Raw genomic sequence first — 20788 nt, 5'->3', positions numbered from 1 at the left:
TTCATATTTTCTTTTAATCGTCTATAATAGAATTAATTCTTCCTTTTAAAAAAAAAATTATATAATGCAAATTTGGTTATTGTAATACTTTACATTAGTATATACATATAATTGTAACATAAAAATTTGTAATAATTTCATCTTTACAAAAACCTTCTATCTGTCTACGGGTGAAGTTTAATCAAAATTACATGTCATATCTCGTTCTCGACGATAATAATGTAGGTTTTTAGAGGCAGAGGGATAATTTTTTACTTGAAATTTTTCTTTTTATTTAAAAGCAAAAGAAAACAAGTTGCGTAAGCTGAAATTATTATATAATAAAAGAGAGTTAAGTACTGTTAAACTGAAATTATTATATAATAAAAAAGAGTTAAGTACTACTCAACTTTTATACAATATTGCATGTGCAAATTGACCATTGAAAGCCTGAATGGGTTTATTATAAAATTGAAAGATAGTTTGAGAACTAGGCGTCTACCCAGCAATGCATCTTATTGTTGTAATGTCTGTTGTAATGTATTCATAATATATCATCTCTGTTGTCTGCTGTATGGCGTGTGCTATATGCCGTGAGTTGATTTGTATCAACACCTGCGTTTCCCAATAATGATTTGATCCAGTGACTTATATCTTTAGCTATAACCGCTGCAAACGGTTTTGTAGTTCCAATGAACAAATCCGTTGAATAATCATCTCTTGATTTCTTAGTACAATCTATGAAATCTATGACTGCAGAGGCCACACACAACCTTGTGAAATAGTAAACTATTTCACAATAGTTTACTATTGTGAAAGGGTAAAGTCAGTTCGGGGAAAATGTTCCTGGTTTTGATGTCTTAATCAATTCAGTTATGTTAATTTTTATCTCTATGTTAGTTTTTTCTAGTTATCAATTCTGATCAGTGTTAAAATCTGAAGTCTTTGAGCTGTAATTAATATCTATAATGTTACTACTTTTTCTGAAAATTCTTTTAATTTCAATTTATTAATTGGATGCAATTCTTCTATATATTCCAGTACAGGATCAATGTCCCGCGTTGAAGAATACTTTGACTTAGACGCTTAAATATAATTTTAATAAAACGTGATATTAATCCATCTTTGTTAATATCATATGCCGAAATTAAAGATACAGTAGATCGGGCAGCATTAAGCGTAGTGTAGCTTGCTCCATCTTTAAATTGATTATTTAGGAATTTAATAATATCAATAATTTTTGAGTTAAATAAATGAAGACTATTTAAGTGTGTGAAAGTCCATGTTCGTTTCAGGCTACTCTGGTACTGCTTCAATGACTATGCAATAAAATTTATCATCACATCTGCTGTTTCTTCTGTAAGTCCTTTCTTTATATACACCATCCTAACAATTTCCGTGCATCCAACAAAAGGTGGATGCTAATGGGTTACTCATGTCTCTGTAAGGAGAAATTAATAAATTCTTACTTGGATTAATTACCATGGTAGGCTCTATGAGGAGAGATGTGAACAGAGTATACCAGGGTTGCGTAGGCCATATTGGTATGACTAACACCCCAACTGCTTTGTTGTTAATTATTTTTCGAAGAGTACGTAAAATAATTGAAAATGGAAGGAAGGCATCGAACTGTTAATTTGTCAACGACGTAGTGAAAGCATTCACTATTTTCGTTTCTAAGTCAGGGAATCTAGAATAAAATTTCTTACATTTTTTATTTAATCTAGTCAAGAATCTGTAATCTAGCAAAGAAATCAACTGAAAATGGGCCGAATTGTTTCTCAATTCAATGAAAAACAGTCTGACGAAGCTCCCATTCAGAATTTACATTTACATTGTCTGATGCTCTACTTGCCTCAGTATTTTCTGCTAATGCTATGTATGATGCCTTTAACCATATCCAATTCTCTTTACATCACTACCAAATTTTTCTTGACAGCTCATTAAGGCGTGGATACTGAACTCCTCCGGGTTTATTTACGTACACGATAGCTGTGGTATTGTCTAAGAGAAGTAATATTTCACATCGCAATGCGAAGCATTTTATCGTAAAAAATATTAAAGATAATTCATGTGATTTTTTCCTTCTTGTTTTTGTCGCAAAAACCAAAAATTTTGTTTACTTTAAATTCGTTTAATAGTTTTACTATTTGAATCTTTTTCTTATCTGTTAAATTTATAGTGAATTAATAGTATTGATAACGAAACCTAGATGTTTAGAATATTGTTCCACAACTAAGGAACTTTTCTGATAGTTGATAATTAAATCCCACAGTTCTAAAAATTGAACTCTCTCTTTTATATTTTATCCACATCCATTTTTTGATTTATTAATAAAGAGAAAATCATCTAGGTATAAGACAAATACATTTTGTCTTATATATCTTAATATATTTACTATAGATTTCATAATCTTTATCTCAACTTGAATCTCAAAAATTTTCTATGGCCTTTATGTATAGGTACTGAGAAATAAACATCTTTAAGATCTATGGATTCTAAGAAATCTCTTGGGGAAAACAAATCTAGTGCTGACTGAATATCCTAAAATGTAGAACTTGAATAAATTTATTCAACTCTTTTCAGCTGATTATGAACCAATTAGAGGCATTGGGTTTTGATATTAGGACAAAGGACGATATGAAGTGTCCCTTACAGTCCTTCCATTTCTTGACAGCTCCTTTTCTTATTATTTTCTTAATTTCTATAATAATTTTCCCTTTGCCTTCTAGAGAAAATGTTTTTCCCTCAGTACAGTCTCTTGGATCGGTATATCTGTAAATGGTATTTTATAATCATTTAAATAGCTGAGCATATATTTATCAGCTGTAATTTCTTTCCATATCTCCACATAGAGGGATAAACGATTTGCTGTTTAATTATTTTTACTAATTCCTCAATGGTGAATGATTTGTCTTCCAGATTGTTGTTCTGGGCAGATTTCGTGGGATTCTTTGATTTGAATTTTAACAGGCATTTCTGTTGTTGATCTGTCGGACGGTAATTCGTCGGTGGGTATTTCGAGTTTCACTGACTTCGAAACTTTGCTGCTGTTTTCGATGGGGCCTTCTTAATTTCAGCACAAGCCTTCTCTTTTTTTTTTTGTATCTATAACCATTTCCTTGAGCTTGTTCTCGTACAACTATTCATTGGAAACCATCGAGTCTATCACTGGTTTAATATTTTTGTTTAGCTGTGATGTAATAAATGATTTTCGAGCTTTAGTCTGTTGAAGAATGAGATCCGTTAATATCTGTCCAGCGTGATTGATATAATCTGTAAATATATCCTCATCTAAGCCGTTTTTCGGAGGATCTATTAAAATAGAAACTGCCGCATCCAACGCCCATATGATAGTACCGACACATTTCTGAGTGTCCAAGAAGTGTTGGTCTCTTTTTTTAGCAACATCTGATACCAGTGGTAGTATCTCAAGGTTTATTTTGGTCGATTCAGTGTAATTTTATATAATTCTAAAATTTCTTTTTTATTTTTCTCTAGCAAGTCTTTATTTTTCCACTACAACCACGTTTCTTTTAGTTGTGGATCCTTACTCAGGACCTTCATTTGGATCCTTACCTAAAAACTTCAGGCTTTATTTTTTTGAAAAACCTTATGCGTCAAACGTTGTGATTTTACCATGCCAAGGATGATTACATTATAATTATCGAGAACGAGACATACAATATAATTACATCAATTACTTAAAGAAAAGTTTTGAAGCAACTAGTCATCCATTGATACTATATGGAAGAAAGTTGCACATACAGCTTTTTTATAACATCTAGGTTATATTCATTGTATCTTATTCTGGTATTCTATAATATTCTGATATTTGATCCATGACATACTTTTTCAATCGAAATCGTTTTTTCATTATCCTTTATAGTTATCCGCTATAAAACTTGGTTCATGACTTTTACAATTTCTAGAGGAAACTAATGCATTTCTTCAGCATTTCTTTTAGCAACATCTTCAGTTTATTCTCCCTCTACTGCAAACTGCAAATTAAAAAAATCGTTAAATAAAGAATTAACAATAATGGAATGTATAATTACATTAATATATTCATCTCATACACTGCCTTATTCGAATACACTTCATCAGACTTCATAAGTCACGTTTTTGAGAAACCTGAAAACAAAGAAGTTTCTATTGTTATTGTATTGAGTGAACTTTCAATCATAATCTCGCTCACCATCTTCTGAAATAAAAGAATGAGTTTTGTTGTATCTATATCCTTAATTTCTTTATTTATTTCAACATTCCTTTAACTCTTGTCATTGTCAAATATAATAAGTAATAACAATCGAAAGTAACCAAGTTATAACGGGAAAAATTTCATTAATATCATAAACAAGAAGAATATTTCTGCTCAATCGTCAATTAAATTACCAAAATAAATAAGTAAAACAAAACCAAAATAAACATTGCAAAGATACAATTTTTAAAATAAAAAAACAAGGTTAACTTCCTATTGAATGGAGCCATATAACCTTTTTGTAGGAGGTATTGTAGATGAAAATTATATAAATTCAATGATGTAGAAGATGCATACGTTTGTTTAACAATTTGTTCAATAATTTGAGAAAATCGTTTTGAATCTAATTATTATACTTATAAACGCGTAAGTCAATCACTATCATTATTAAAAAATACTTCTTCCCAGAATATAAATAGTAACCTCTTTAATAATATGTAATTGCAGCAAACAAAACACTAACTTATCAGAAACGTACACGCCACAGATTGTATGCGTATTGACGTGCGCTGACCAACCACATGGCGATGAAGTTACCAGTGGTACAAGAAACACGGTCTAATTCGAAACAAAAGAAGCCCGCTGAAAATCTCGCACCTTGATCTGTGAGCGATAGCGATAATTCCTAGTTATCAAAGATAATTTCTTAGAAGAGAACATTTCGATTCCGCAAATTTAAGATATTATGAAAATTTGGAAATATGTAAAGTTTATGTAGGTATGTATTACGTAATTTTATTTTCTTGCTAATATTCACTCCAAGGGGATAATGAAAATCATCCATTTTTCGATTTTATATTATAACTGGTATACCGTAAGAGATAGAGAACAAAGTGTAAGATAAAAGTTTTTTCTTTTAAATAGAACTAACATTTGACGAAATACATATCATTTATTTATATGATTGGACAAAAGTTATAAACGTAATTATTAATAATTTCTTCTAAAATTAATTTGTTCATGTGAGGTCAATCTAATTAATTTTCAATCTATTAGACTTATACTTGTTTAATGATTTTTTAAAGATAATTAGTCAAAATACGCGATTAATGAAAGTACAGAATGTTTTATAAAAAAAACTAAAAGTTATTAAACTTTCAGTTTAATCGAAAATAAGATACTTTTTCACATAATTGTATAGTTTTAAATTAAAATATTACTTAATCTCTTGGAACGATATATTTCGAAACGATTTTGACATTTCGAGTTCATTGAATTCGGAATCTGACATTATTTCGGACCCAGCTGTTTGATGTATTACCAAATGTCCACAGATTTTTCACAGTAGTAATTGTCTTCTGTAAATTGAGGGAAATGAAGTTGCTTGTTTGATTCTATTTGTTTATATATATTGTATCAATAGAATTCAAACAATTAAGACTATTCATTACCTCTGGTTTTTATCAAGGATTAAAACATCAATAAACATCAAAGAGAACAGGTGTAATTCTTGACCGATTTTGATGAACAAGGAAAAATTTATAGTTTCTTTTAGGCTTTATAGACTAAAAAGAGAAATTCTATATGTAATATATAGTATATTGATAATTTTATAGTTCTAGGTTCAAAGGTAACATGGCTTTAATTATTGTATGATGTTTTTATTATGGTATCGATCTAAAAGAAAATAATGAACTACTTTACTCCTTTTTCCTTATTTGATGATGTAGTGAGGTGTTGCTATTCAACCTTTTATATTTATTTTCTCTACTGATGGCTGACGTGAATTTCACGGTGATCTGTGCTAGATAAGATACATCAGCAATTTTGTTCGATGACAAATGCATATAAAGTATACATATTTGTCCATTATTTTTTCAAAATTAATATTTGGTGAATATTTATATTATATATTGTTTTTAATAAAGATCAAAACATGAGTTTGTTTCGACTTCATCTACGAGATTTTTCTCCCGGTGCCATTTCATTATGGTTTCCATTATTGTAGTAGTTCATTTCATATTATTACTATTATTACTATTACTACTATGATAATAATGTGTAATGTAGTTATATAATTACAAAAACAATAAAAAGAAGAAGAAACAAAAGCATGTACTTATATTATATGCATTGTGAAGCATATGATGATGGTAATTTATGATATTAAAAGAAGGAAAAATGTATCATTTTATGTGGTGGTTTGAAACGCGAATTCTCAACAAATTGTGTCATTGATAATTTCGACGCATGACCGCCTATTAAATACAAACGTATTTGAAGAAAAGTACGAACCCTTCTATTGTTTTCTTTCCTTATGTTTCTCTTTGGTTACTAACTTATGATCGCTATGCATTTGTTTCCACACGGTTTCTTACTCACGATCAGTTGAAGCTAATTGTTTTTACTTTAATATCCTTGTCATTAAATGATATCAGTATTATGATTGTCCTGCGCATAAATAGTTTGTTACAAGATAAAAATCAAATCGGAATTACAATGGTCGCAGTCATGCAATATGTTAATCTGCTCTATCGCCTAACATAATTATTTTAAATTCTTTTATATGGAGTCCTCTCAAAGGAAAAATATGTCAAGTGCACTCGGAGATAGTTAATGGATGGCAGGTTTATTTAATAACAGTAAGTACGATGCCAGATAGATATTATTTGCAAGGTAATTAGTCAGAAGAATTGAATGATAAACAAATTTAAAAAAAAAACAGTAAAAATTTATTATAATTTATTATAATGATCCATTAGAATGATTCTCTTTCCCATCGTTACTATTTCCCATCGTAACTATTCTATAAAATAAATATATATTACTTCTCGATACCTAATGTAATAAACATCTGTTACTTTGTAAATAAAATAAATACGTATATGTTAATTTTTGATATCTAATATCTATCCACGTATAAATTATTGATAGCGCTGTACATCTTTTTGCGACTAAGATGTATTCAATGTATGACAAAAATCTCGTTATACAATCGATTAAAGACTAAGATGATTTTACGGGTATCTTTCTTTAATCTTAATGTCTTTTATGACCAATTCGCAACTTAGATTATTTATCAATTAATCGATTCAATATTAATCTGTGTCAGCGATTCTGTATAAATATTTGATTTGGGATAGCATCGTGTTCCTTTCTCGGAGCTTATTCCTGAAGAAAGATTTGCCGTGTTTTTTCTTACATACAGGGTCGACACTTTGCTATTGCGGACACCTTTCGGTTCTCTAAAGCAAGTAAGATTGTTTAGTGAATTGTTTAGTCGATTGACTATGACTAAACTGATGTGGGTCGCGATATTACTGAAACGACGATTCCAGAACTTTTTCTTACTAAAATCTGACGACAATGATAGGCTCTGTTTAGATTAATCGATCGTCTAAACCTGTAATGAACTCTTCAAATCAATAGGCTAAATATTCTCATATTTTGGTGTTTAACGCGATTCACTAGTTTGTCATTATCCCTACTTTATGAATCTCTGTATTTAGGATGTTCGCACATAAACTTTATATAAACTCCAAATATATTTGGAATTGGTGACAGATGGAAAAAATCATGTGGAATTTGTCAAAAACAATATTGATAAATTGATATTCAGAAATAGTTTAAGATTGGTCAAATTGATGATCCAATACTATTTATTTGTAGTAAATATATTTTGTACTATAGTATTTATTATTTATTATTATTGTTGAGATAATCAAAAACAAATCTTGATTTGATAAAATTTATATATTTCGAACTATACTAATCAATACCTGATTAAGCATTCGTATTCGTCTAAGGAGTTTTCTGAAGAATCAGAGAAAATATTATATTGAAACGATTTGTCCTTGAAAATTACAAAATCCTGCCATAAATTCACTGGAAAAGATAGACTGATCAAAAAGATTGAATGACTCAAATGAAATAAAATTTATTTGCCGAAAATTTTCTTGTGTTAAGAAAGTGAAAGTAAAAGATTATTTAGGCCTAATTAGGATGTTGATGATATTGTAAGTATTCTCAATAGAAGTAAATAAAGCAAAAATTATTGTTAATTAAAGGAAAATTATACACTTATTAAAACAAAGAAAAATAAATAAAAAAGTTTGTAATTAATTTTTGAAATGTCGGAATAAATTAAGAAAATATATCGTTATTTCGTCTTTCTCCATCATTTCGAATTTATTTAAAATGTAGAATTAACTACAAACGTGGAGGTAACTATAGTTACTTAATTATTTCCAGATAGTGTCATTTTTAGATTATTATTTTTAATGTTATTTTCATTTCTGTCGCAAAAACAATTTATAATATTAGCAGAGTAATGCAACACGAACAGCTTAAAGTTTTGCATTACTTTTGAAAAATCTGTCTTATTCGTGTTTTACGTATTTCTGCTATGATTTATGATTATATCGTTTAATATAAATTCTCTTGTTTAAATAATAATATCTCCTAATATTAAATGTATTTATAATAAAATTACTTTGATGATAATAATAATAATAATAATATTCAAAATTATATTATAAAATATTTATTTAGAATACAACGAAATTGTTAATAAACGATATAATTATAAAACAAAGTAAAAATACATAAGTGATGAATAAGATCAAATTTATAATAATAATAATGTGAAATTACACACTGTTTGTGTCACAATATCCTGCTACTGGATTAATAGAATAAGTAAAATTCTTGATGAAGTTAATTTTTATCACTTCTGCGAATAGTACTAAACACCATGAGTATATTATTATATTATACACCAAATGTATATTATTGTATATGTATATTATTATATTATTATTATATTAAACGCCAAATGAATATTATTATATTATATATTACTTCGTCTCATTTAATTTTTTTTAGTCCTGTTTAAGCGGTTCACGATTAATCGCCATTGCAATTTCATTGTTTTCTAACATCGTGGCATGATTACCTTCAATAACATGTACTTCTACTTTGCCGTCAGTTATCTGAAAATAACAGTACTTTATAGTAGATTATTGTTATATTTATGATATATGAAAATTTTTTAAACTTACTTTCTGTAGTCCATAATCATACGAGATATGTTTTACAGACGATAATATCGGTTTAAACAATATGATAGGTGTTCTTATATATGGTATTGGTTCTGGTTTATATTTCATGGATGCTTGCAGTCTCACATAAAATGACAAGATGGCGTTTCTTTGATCCCGTTCCAAATATAATTGCTTGTATTCGGGAGGCAATACATTAAAGAATGCATTTACCTTCTCATCCCACGTTTTGGATTTTTCCAATCCAAGTACAAGCTGGAAAGTAACGTTTTGGAATTCGTTTGACAATAGCAAGAAATACAAAGAACTGTTCAACATTGACAAACCTGTTCAATATTAACAGATATTAATATCTTCGCCATAAAAACAAAAAGTTTGTTTTGTAGCTCTTCCTCCGATGACGATTGAAAATGTTGTCTTACAAGTTCTTTCATTAGTTGAGGAGCACCGTCTATCAAAATTAGCCGGCCTTTATATCCTTTCTTTTCTAATTGTCGCGTGAGTTCAATTGTTACAAGCGATCCGAATGAGTACCCCACTAAAGTAAAATCTTTTCGATCTTTAAGTTTCTCTAGCATATGCTGTAATATGTAAAGTTACATACCATTTTAATACAACAGATTGAATAATATTTAATTTAATCAAATATATCTTTAGTAAAAAAGTATACCGGTAGAAATGAAAGGGCCATTTCTTCTATAGTTTCTAATTCATAATTTGTCCCAAGTTGGAAACAAGTCGCTGGCGATTTAATTTTTGATTCTAATGTTTTGAAAATGACGCCATAGCCTTCAATACCTGGAATGAAGAATATCTCGCTCCGACCTTCCTCTGGGTTAGTTTTAAGGGAGATAATTAGTTCGGAGGAAAGTTCTTCGCCGAACAATTGCATTAATATCTTTGTACCAAATAATGTTTCGTCGGTAGCAATTTCAATACGATTATTATCACCTGTCCGCTTATTATCTATTTCCACAATTTTGGCAAAGTTTAAGCTGCGAATATCCTCCGCTTTGAGATATATTTCAAACTCGCGCTCTAAAGTTTGTTTTATTTCTACACCCATCATAGAATCCATTCCAAGTTCAGCCAAGGAAGTACGTGGATTGATACTCTTCAAGTCTTTAATACCTACACTCGAGCATTTATTATTTAAATAAGATAAAGATAGTAAAAGTGGGCGAAAAAAAATAAAATTATTAAATTTAGCAATAACCATGAATTAACCGAAACTTACACATAATTTTTAAGACAGTATTTACGACATTTTCCTCACTGTCACCACCTAATCGTTTTTCAGCGACTATCATACTAGCAACTATAGGTTTATCCTGTACCAAAAATCGATTCATTTCTTTTAAACAAGATGTTATTTTTTGCTGTAAAGTACCGCCAATAACAAGTTCTTTATCGTCATCCTGCATGTCTGCGATAAGACCGACGTCTCCAATCGCTCCCCATTGAATAGCTAATCCAGGCAAACCTTCTTCTACTCTCTTTTCACATATTCTTTCCATAACGGAATTAGCCATACCATAATTCGTTTGGCCAGCATTTCCTCTTCCGCACGAGACGGAAGAGAAGACTACGAAATGCCGAAGATCTGGACAAAGCTTTCTAGTAACTTCGTCCAAACGTTTGGTTGCCCAGGCCTTTCCCTTGAAACATTCTTCAAAAGTTTTCATCGTTTGGTTACGACAAATACGGTCCTTCAAAGAAACCGCGAGGTTAAATATACCATCTACGGGACCTTCATCTATTGCTGATTTTACTATAAGCTCACAATCTTCTTGTGTAGCCGCATCGAGACCGACAAGAATCTTAATATTCACGCCGTATGATTCCCATCTCGTGATTCTCATTTGTTGATAACCATTCTTTAAGCCGTTTCGTGAAGTAATGACAATATTTTTAGCATTTCTAAGAACCAACCAATCGATTAATTCTAAACCAAAGCCACCCAAGCCGCCAATAATTATATAACTTTTGTTTGGGAAGCATGTATAATAAGGTTCAGCCAAAATCGGTTTATTCAGTTGTTCATTTTCTTCGCGTATCTTTATTAGTACCTACGAAATTGAAGATGGATTTCGAGTTATAATAGAAGATAGTACAAATAAATGAATATTAAAACAACGACCACAACTTACTTTTCCAATATGTTTACCAGCAGCCATGAATCTAAAAGCTTTCTCTATTTGATCTTTGCCGAAGATTGTTCTTACAATCGGTTTGATTGCATTTTCCTTAAGGAGTTTGTTTACTCTTGAACTTATTTCATTTCTGATTCCGTCCTTGGTAACTATAATTTGATCTAACATTACAGCGTGAAAACTGATCTCCTTCGTAAAGACATCGATGTTTAACGGATTATCTGCGGCTAAGTCAAACTTTCCAATTTCTAAAAATCTCCCTCCATGAGCTAAACAACGCAGAGATGCTAGGAGTTTATCTTCCGATAATGAATTTAGAACTATATCTACACCTCTACCGTCGGTTTCTTGCAAAATCATTTGTTCGAAGCTAGTATTTCGTGAATTTCCAATATGATTATCGTCGATACTGGGAAATGTTTCTTTAATGAATTTACGTTTTTCTGGTGTACCAACGGTAGTAAATACTTCACAGTCTTCGTGAAGTGCTAAGGTAATCGCAGCTTGGCCGACACCACCAGCACCAGAGTGGATAAGTATTTTATCACCCTTTTTCATTTCTCCGTTAATATAAAGCGCACCAATACAAGTGGAATATACGCATGGTACTGTCGCTGCATCTTCCAAACTCCAACTTTCAGGTACGGTCCAAGAAAAAATGTCGTCCATTTGGCAAAGATTTGATATGCATCTGAAAGAATATTATTCATTTTATTTTCCTTCATTTTCTGTTATGTTATGTTATTTTCACGATAAAATCTCAATCTTATGATTTTTAATTAGCTTACTTGTTTGGATTAAGTCCCATAATACGTCGACCTCCAATACTGATTCCGCTATATTCAAATCCAAGTACGTTTTCAATATTTTTTCTGTCCTCTTGAAACATATCTAATCCTATTTTACCTGTTGCCAACATCACGTCTTTAAAGTTCAACGATGCATAATGGATGCGAACAAGATTCTCCTTTTGATAGTCTTTCGTAATTGGTCCTTCAAGCCATCGTAACGAACTTAAATCTCCGCGTGACTGTTAAAAAGTATTATTGTACAAATTTTATTGTATTATTTCATGATATTTAAGAAAATTGGATGAAATGTTCTTACGTACCAACTGATTAACAATGGCATGATACATAAGCTTTGGTTCACTAGATGGAAGTAGTTGATGCCTATATGATCCCCATACATTTCCTGGTCGTAAAACATTGATGACAAGATCAGTTTCGAGTTGTTCCGAATAAAGGGACAAATCTAAAGAAAATTTCGGGGCTTTAATATCTTGAATTAAAACACATCGAGAGATTTTGCCTCCAGGTTCTTTTTGTAAGCAATTAATGAATCCTAAGAGACCAGATTCAAAGTTTCTTTCTTCAAAAAGTATCACTCTCTTGTTATCTTCTTGTGTTTCATTGGCAAGAACACTTTGAACTTCATTCAACCAGTTAAATTCATTGCTCCTAACATTAATTAATTGAGTATATTTCGAAATTTTCTTGATCTTCCTTAATAATATCCACGATTCCTCCGAAGTACGTTTCTCCAAAACTATACCTAATCGAAATTCCTTCAGAATAGAATAGTCCAATGGTATGTTTTCTTTTTCGCGCGATAAAATGAAAGCTCCATCTTTTGTAGATTTTAAAAGTTGCTTTAAACTATCCTTTTTTTCATAGGTTAATAAACAACATCCAACTCCTAATACCGCTATATCATCTGATCGTACTTTCTTCGATTCTAAAATTTCTACATTTTTAAGAATGTCTCCTTCGCCAAATTTCTTTGGTGGTGCAAATACATTAATGCTTGCTTGAATCAAAGGTAAATTGGCTAGAATGTCCCTCAACAATGGAGAAACAAGTTTCTCTGCTGGTATATTGTCATTATCCTCAACAAGTTCTATTGTTGTCACTTTCGTCATTGGTATATTCTCAAGAGTAATATGCATAGATAACGTTACTATTTCGCGTAATGACATTTCCCTTCTATCACGATAAGCAATGAATTTATATTCTTCGATAACTGGATCACTGGCAGGTTTCTTCCGAGCAATCTCACTGGCCGTAATATTATGAATTTCCACACCCTCTGTTACAATCACATCAATAGACTCAAGTAATTGTACAGGTACATCTGAAATAATATTATTGAATGTAAAGGAATTCGCTATATAGATTCACTTTGCATTAAAAATAAATGTTCACATTTTTTATTGGATGTCAAACTCTGCAGATATCGTTGATGAGCTTTAGTATCTATTATCAATTTTCGAATTCCAGTCGGTACGAATAAACCTCGGGTATCTAAAGCGAGTATTTTCATCTGCAATATGTTATCCAGGAATGCAACCCAATTTTTTTTCCACTCGACATGTCCTTTTTTTCCCGATATTGAGGCACTGTGTAAACTTCGAAAGAGGCCGCTATATTGGTAACCACGTAGTTTTAGCTCTTTATAAATATCTTTTGCATCTAATTCTTCCTTCTCATTGCCAATATTCGCTTTGATCAGATCAAGGGGTATTTCCTCTTTCGTCGAGTTTGTTGCAACACGTATCAATCCAGTAACAATAGCATGACCTCCTTCAACCACTTCGAAATTACCACTGCCTGTTCGTAAGTAGACCAACATATGTAAATTCGAAATAAAACAATATATGGATACAAGTTGTGGAAAGTACCTTTTTGAATCATAACTATCATTTCAATTTTGCCTTTTTTTGGCATGGTGGTAGCTCGATTAAACTTTATATTTTCAATGACAACAGATAATTCCGTGTACAATTGTCCTATCATCATGCCGAAAGTTTCCCAAACTAAACATAAATATCCTGTTGCTGGAAACAAATTTCTGCCATCGACCACATGACCACTAACATACTGAAATTCTTCATAATCGATCGATATTTCAAATATTCGTTCGCCAGAATCAATTCTCTCTTGTCTTTTGTAATCTGCCACAAACCAGTCGTTTGAATGTTTCCATCTAAACACATATTAATGTTGAATTTTTACATCACATTCAGAAGAAATAATTATTTGCCTATTTCGTTTTCTGTATTCTCGTAATTCTTACCTAATAAGTGGGGATATCATTGGAGTACCTCGACTAACCGGATATTCTACGTGTGGATATAATTTAGTAAGATCAAGCTGTATACCGCTGTTATAAAGCTTCCCTAATGCTTGCAGAAAAATGATCACGTTATCTTTATCATCTGGATGATTTAATGCAATATTCCTGACTGTTGGTTGCAATGATTTTCTTAAAGTCGCCTGTAGTAGATTTTGCGATCCAATTTCAATGGTGACAGCATTGTTGGGAATCAGAGCTAATGTTTCTGCAAATAGTACAGGTTTCAACAGGTTATTGGTATGATACTCAGCTGACGAGAGTTTTGCGGCTGATGTCGACCACGCGTTTTGTGGCACCGATGTACTGAGCCATTTTTTACTTCGTGCTTTCGCTACTGGTATCACTTTTTTTAAATATACAAAAAGTTTCGAACCAACTGCTGCGATATAACGGCTATGGTAAGGTATATTATTGCACGGTACCTCTTCCACTATAACTTCAGTTGCCTGCCAAATACAAACACATTCAAAAAAATCATTCTAATAGTAAGAAATATTTTTATTGGCTAGATCCTAATTATCTTCAAACGAACCTGTAATTTTTTAACGAATTGCTTCACAGAATCGGTCGGTCCGCTAATAGTTGTACTTTTAGTTCCATTGTGACATGCAATGTCGATATCAGCAGGACAACAATTCTTCAGATCTTCATAGGAAAGCCCTACCGTTGCCATAGAACCATGGGATATTTTTGTTTCAATCAAGGCAATTCCTCGCGAATATGCTGCTAATATCATTTCCTCTGCTGTAAAACATCCATCAGCATAGGCACAACCAAGTTCACCAACGGAATGTCCGATGATGTAGTCTGGTACTACACCTACGGAAGTTAGAAGATCTACCAAGCCGATCTGTAAAGATTTTTGACTTTTGTTAGATCTTATCAAACAAATGCACTTCTTCCAAATAATTAATTAATTGTCGATATTACCTGAATTGCAGCAATTCCGACGATCGAATGCAAGATATTGTCGAACATGCTATTATCTTTTTCAGTTAAAATTTTATAAATATTCAATTTATACTGCTTTAATACAACGTCGCATTTCTCTATAGCTTTAGAAAATATAGGGAATCTCAATAGACTTTGACCTGTAAATTACAAATTACACGTTGCAGTACATTTGATCGCAACAGTTATTATTTTTTTAGTTACGAAGAAATAATAAAACAAAAATTTTCATACCCATTTCTGACCAGTGCGATCCATTTCCAGAAAAAACAAATAATATTGGTTTTTTTATACCAGAATAATTTTCAATCTCTCTCAATTTTTCGTCAGACGATTTAGAACTAGTTATCGTGTATCCTCGACTTAAATGACCTGATGTTTCTTTGAGATGAATATCATGAAGGAGACGAATAAATTCGACATCTATCGGTCGATTATCGATCTACGTAATAAGATGTTAAAATTGTATTGCTGTATTTTATTCTAGAATAAACAAGTATAATATTTTTATGATTTCTATTTAAAAGAACGTTTCACCTACATCATTTAATATAGTTTCAACTGCTCCTTCGGTACGTCCAGAAACAGTTACAAGTCTTGGCAAATCGTCATCTGGCAATCCTTTATTGACCTTTGTTTTTGGATTTGATTTAAGTAAGACGTGAGCATTAGCACCACCAAAGCCGAAAGAGTTAATGGCTATGTATTCCCCATCAAGCGGAGACGTTTCGGTAACAGGCATGATTCTTCCTTCTGTAAAAGCTTTTACGTCTTTGCGTTGTTGATTAAGATTAATATTTGGGGGTATTAGGCCTGACTCCATCGATATTATCGCCTGTAATATATCAATGAAACGATAATGAACGAATAATTATTTCGTCTTATACTTCACAATATGTTTACCTTAGCAATGGAGCACATTCCACTGGCTGGTTCGGTATGACCCAAATTTGATTTGATGGAACCGACTTTAAGAGGATTCGTTCTGTTTTTCGTGAAAATCTGATCTATAGCATTTATTTCTTCAGGATCACCAACTTTAGTTCCTGTACCATGAGCTTCGATGTAATTTATACAAGCTATTGGTATACCGCATTCATCATAGAATTCTTTGAAAAGAGTACTCTGAATTTGGCTAGAAGGAAATGTTATTCCCTGTTCCTTATAACCATCGCAATTTGTTTTCGCATGGATAACTGTTGCATAGATTCTTTTAGCATTTTTTCCTTTTTGCAGAAATGCAACAACTACGGCTTCGCTGCGCACGTAACCATCTGCATCTTCGTCGAAACACTTGCAACGACCATCCTCAGACAATATTCCTATTAGAGTGGTACAAGGTAGAATAATTGTTTAATACTCTCATGATAATTCGAGAAAAAAGGACAAATGCTTCAAGAAAATATCATGATCAATACCTAAACATTTAAATTGCAAAGTTAGGAATGGATGAAGGCAAAGATTTGATCCAGCGACGATCGCGTAATCGCATTGTCCGTTATGTATAGCTCTATATGCGTGTTCCATCGCAAATAGACTTGAGCTGCACGCGGTATCGATGTTATATGTTGGTCCAGTGACACCCAACCAATGCGAAAGTCTGTTGGCCATAAAAGCTTTGTTACAGCTAATGACACCAAAGCCATTTATCTACAATTGAAAATACGTATTATACGACTTATCCGACCATATAAGTAATTGTACATAATTAATGTGTCTATAAACTGATCGTTTGATCGATTTACCTGGGGTTTGTCGTAGAACCAAATTTTCTCGGTATCGGAGAAGCATGAACCTAGGAATACACCTGTTCTTGTTTCACGAAGATCTTTTGGATGAATTCCAGCATCTACAATAGCTTCATAAGTATGTTCGAACAATATTCTGCTCATAGGTTCCATAGTATGTGCTTCTTTAAAATCGACGTCAAAAAATAATGCATCGAATTTCTCAATATTGTTAATTTTCCCCGATCGTCGTGGAATTTCTGAATGCTCTTATAAAAGATATAAATAGAAAAATATTAACATTAGTTAATCCTTACATTGTTAAATAAAATTGATTTTATACGTATAATCTATACCTATATCTATTCCGTTATCCGTGATGCAATCTTTGCGATTAAAAATATTATCTTTCAATTCATACATATTGTTGGATTTTGGAAATCTACCAGCGATTCCGGAAATAACAACTTCTTCACCTGGTTCTGGATCAGCATATTTGAGAAATTTGTACGATTCCTCTAGCTCCTTAAACTCATTCATGACGTTATGATATTTTACAATAGTTTGTCTAAAATAGAAGTTGCATACGTACTGAAATTGATAGCGATGAATTCTTCTTTTTAATAATGCTTTCCCTCTCCATGAAATTCTTTATATCACGTCACGTTATAAATTTTTATATCTTTCCGTTTTACTTATTCAAATGAAGATACATTTTAACCGACCCTAATGAATTTATTTATTCTCTTTACACTAATTAGGTACGTCATGGTCAATGAAAAAGCTCTGGCAATAACGAAACAATAAAGTTTCGTTGTAATACCCAAATTAGTTATAATAGAAATTCTTGATTGGCTCTAATGAACTACCTTTTTATTCTGAGTAGGTACGATATGGTCAGTGAAAGAGCACTGTTCAATAACGAAACGATAAAGTTAAACAGTAAAATATATACAGGTGTATATAAAGTGTATATGTATTTAGTGTGTGTGTATATATAAATATATATATATATATATATATATATATATATATATATATACATATGTATATATACAGACACAGACATACAAAATATTTATATACCTACGTGTGTGCTTACATAAACACTCATACAAAGCTATATCTTATCCAAATGTCCTTACATTTCATATCTAATACTGAACCAAATACTACAAACATATATTCTATTTTGTTTACCTTTTAATCCTTTATTAAGTTATTATATTATATATAAAACTGTGTTTTATAATATATACTTATAAATATATATGAAATAATATAAGTAAAGACAAATCAATATTATCTAACAAGATTTCTTTAATTCAAAAATTTTACCTTCTCCGTATAATCTTTTTGTTATGTAAAATTTAACTTGTCCTATAACAATAAAGAGAACAAAAGTAAAAAATAATAAATGAACTCTAGTAGCGATTTATTTTCATACCCGAATAATAACTAATTAATGATGAAAAGATAATTTAAATAAATATGATGCACGCTATGTAGCCTTGAGATATACGCATAATGAAGAAAAATAGTACGAAGTGACAATGAAACATGCGACGCATAATTTAAGACTATTCATAAACATTTGTTCAATGTGTATGTAAATAGAGCATCAAGTATGAAAAAAATATGAATTACTAATCAATTGGGAAAAGCTGTCCTCGTGATAGTATCGTATCAGTATATAAGTTTGTTTTATTGTTTCACTCTCACTCTTACATAACAATCAGTTTTAGGTGAATAGAATAAGTACTGTTAGTAGACTGCGAACACACCCTTTTTATTCTCTCTTAAGTATAACTTTCGTTGATGGTAGCATGCGTCTCGCAGTAATCCGTGCTAGTAAGACGTCGGTACGCATTTGTTTTACGATAAATGCGTAGAAAATAATACATATAAGTAACACATATATGAATTAGTATATAAATCTGTGACAAAAATAAGAATTTGTCCAATATATTCTAAAAATATAGTTAGTGAATAATATATATTATATTTTTTATAATTAACGCATAACAATCATAAAGTAATAAGGAAAGGAGTAACGATAGCGGACGAAAACAAAACGTTTTATACTTTTCTTCAGATGAGTTTGTATTAGACGGTTGGTCATGTGACGAAATTATCAAGGACATGATCTGTTGATAATTCACACGTCAAACCACCATATAAAAGGATACATTTTTCTTACTATTATAATCATAAATTATCGTCATCATATGTCTCACGATGTATACAATATAAATATATTCTCTGTCTCTTCTTCTTTTTATTGTTTTTGTTGCTACATTATTACCTTACACATTATTATTATAGTAATTGTAATAATAATAGTAATAGTAATAGTAATAATATGAAATGAACTACTACAAAGGAAACGATATCAAAATAGCGCTGGGAGGAAAATTTCCCAGATGATGCGGAAACAAACTCATATTTTGATCTATATTAAGAATAATATATAATATATATATTCACTAAATATTAATTTAAAAAAAATAATCGATAAATATATACTTTATTTGCATTTGTCATCAAACAAAATTACACTGCTGCTGTATACTGTTTAGCACAAATCACCGCGAAATTCACGCCTACTATCAGTGGAGGATATAAATATAAAAGACTGGATACTAACATCTTACTAAATTATCAAATAAAGAAAAAAGAGTAAATTAAATCATTATTTTCTTTTGCATCGATACAATAAAAAAATCACCGGAATCATGTTAGCCTTAAACACCTAGGATTTCTGAACTACGAATCTGGATGATTGCCAATATAGTATATATTACTTATAGAATCTCTTTCTTTTTAGAATCATCTGATCAAAGCACATTAAATTGATTGAGTGAGTTATCTTAACTTCTCCGTGCAAGCTTTCCTTTGCGTTCGGAGATGTTCAGAAAATCTGAGCATCAGCTATTTACTCACAAAACCAAGGAGGCAATCGCTACTTCACAAGGGGCGTCAGAGTACTACATTATTTCTTTGCAAAAAATGTCGAGTACAGGATTTACATTATCTATGAGAACCGAAGTAATTCTCGGCAAACATGAATGAACAAAATCTCATATTAAAGAAGAAGGTTTAATAATGCGCTGTTTCGGCAGAGTTTTTAAAACACTTTTTATTTGTGCATAAACTATTCTCGAGACAATACTATTTTTTAACACGATTTTTGATTGAGAGAAAGAGAGAGAGGGAAAGGCAAAGTGACAGAAAGGAAGTGAGAGAGAGAAAGAGTGCTCCAAGCGATGGCGATCAAATGGTATCTATATAACGAGAAGCGAGGAGAGTGCCAATGAGGCCATATGAAAACAAAAGATTTGTAACTTTGTATGTGGACAGAATCATGAAAATATTTAGTTCAAATTATTTCCCAACATGTAATTTTATTTGTAATAAAATTTTTTAATAACTTCAGTCCATACGTTTTTATTAGATAAACAGTTTCTCAGACCTTCGAAAATTAAAATTTAAATCTGTTATGTATCGAATGAAATATTACGATAAGTTTGTTCGTTTGTATTTTTCCGCAAATTTTCCAGTTCTATTCTGAATATGTTGCTA

The 20788-nt window shown here is 31.1% G+C and overlaps 1 protein-coding gene and 1 long non-coding RNA gene across 4 annotated transcripts in view; both read right to left on the bottom strand.

Annotated features, from left to right (window-relative positions):
- Positions 1-1835: 1835 nt before the first annotated feature.
- Positions 1836-4467, bottom strand: LOC124430431. Of its 2 annotated transcripts, none has more exons than XR_006943766.1 (3): positions 4178-4467; positions 4038-4113; positions 1836-3980 (listed from the first exon to the last, which is right to left on the bottom strand). It is a non-coding gene; the product is annotated as an uncharacterized LOC124430431 (long non-coding RNA). The 2 variants fall into 2 exon arrangements; XR_006943765.1 differs by having other exon boundaries at positions 4059-4113.
- Positions 4468-8789: 4322 nt separating this feature from the next.
- Positions 8790-20788, bottom strand: part of LOC124430421 (fatty acid synthase-like) — a 104641-nt gene continuing 92642 nt past the window's right edge. Inside the window, exons 1-19 of one of the 2 annotated variants that reach the window (XM_046976978.1) lie at positions 17563-17805; positions 17225-17475; positions 16898-17129; positions 16383-16801; positions 16021-16314; positions 15714-15921; positions 15459-15619; positions 15061-15378; positions 14469-14974; positions 14074-14378; positions 13598-14002; positions 12505-13526; positions 12182-12423; positions 11391-12084; positions 10478-11309; positions 9911-10371; positions 9567-9821; positions 9241-9495; positions 8790-9171 (exon numbers count right to left, since the gene is read on the bottom strand). In XM_046976978.1, coding sequence (XP_046832934.1) covers positions 9061-9171; positions 9241-9495; positions 9567-9821; positions 9911-10371; positions 10478-11309; positions 11391-12084; positions 12182-12423; positions 12505-13526; positions 13598-14002; positions 14074-14378; positions 14469-14974; positions 15061-15378; positions 15459-15619; positions 15714-15921; positions 16021-16314; positions 16383-16801; positions 16898-17129; positions 17225-17475; positions 17563-17746 — 7155 coding nt within the window. In that variant the 5' untranslated portion in view covers positions 17747-17805 and the 3' untranslated portion in view covers positions 8790-9060. Of the gene's footprint in view, positions 9172-9240; positions 9496-9566; positions 9822-9910; positions 10372-10477; positions 11310-11390; positions 12085-12181; positions 12424-12504; positions 13527-13597; positions 14003-14073; positions 14379-14468; positions 14975-15060; positions 15379-15458; positions 15620-15713; positions 15922-16020; positions 16315-16382; positions 16802-16897; positions 17130-17224; positions 17476-17562; positions 17806-20788 lie in introns of those variants that run through there. The other variant, XM_046976979.1, reaches the window with a different exon arrangement.

Source organism: Vespa crabro, chromosome 18, assembly GCF_910589235.1.
Source record: "Vespa crabro chromosome 18, iyVesCrab1.2, whole genome shotgun sequence".
NCBI lineage: Eukaryota > Metazoa > Arthropoda > Insecta > Hymenoptera > Vespidae > Vespa > Vespa crabro.
This window is presented reverse-complemented; position numbering and strand designations above follow the sequence as displayed.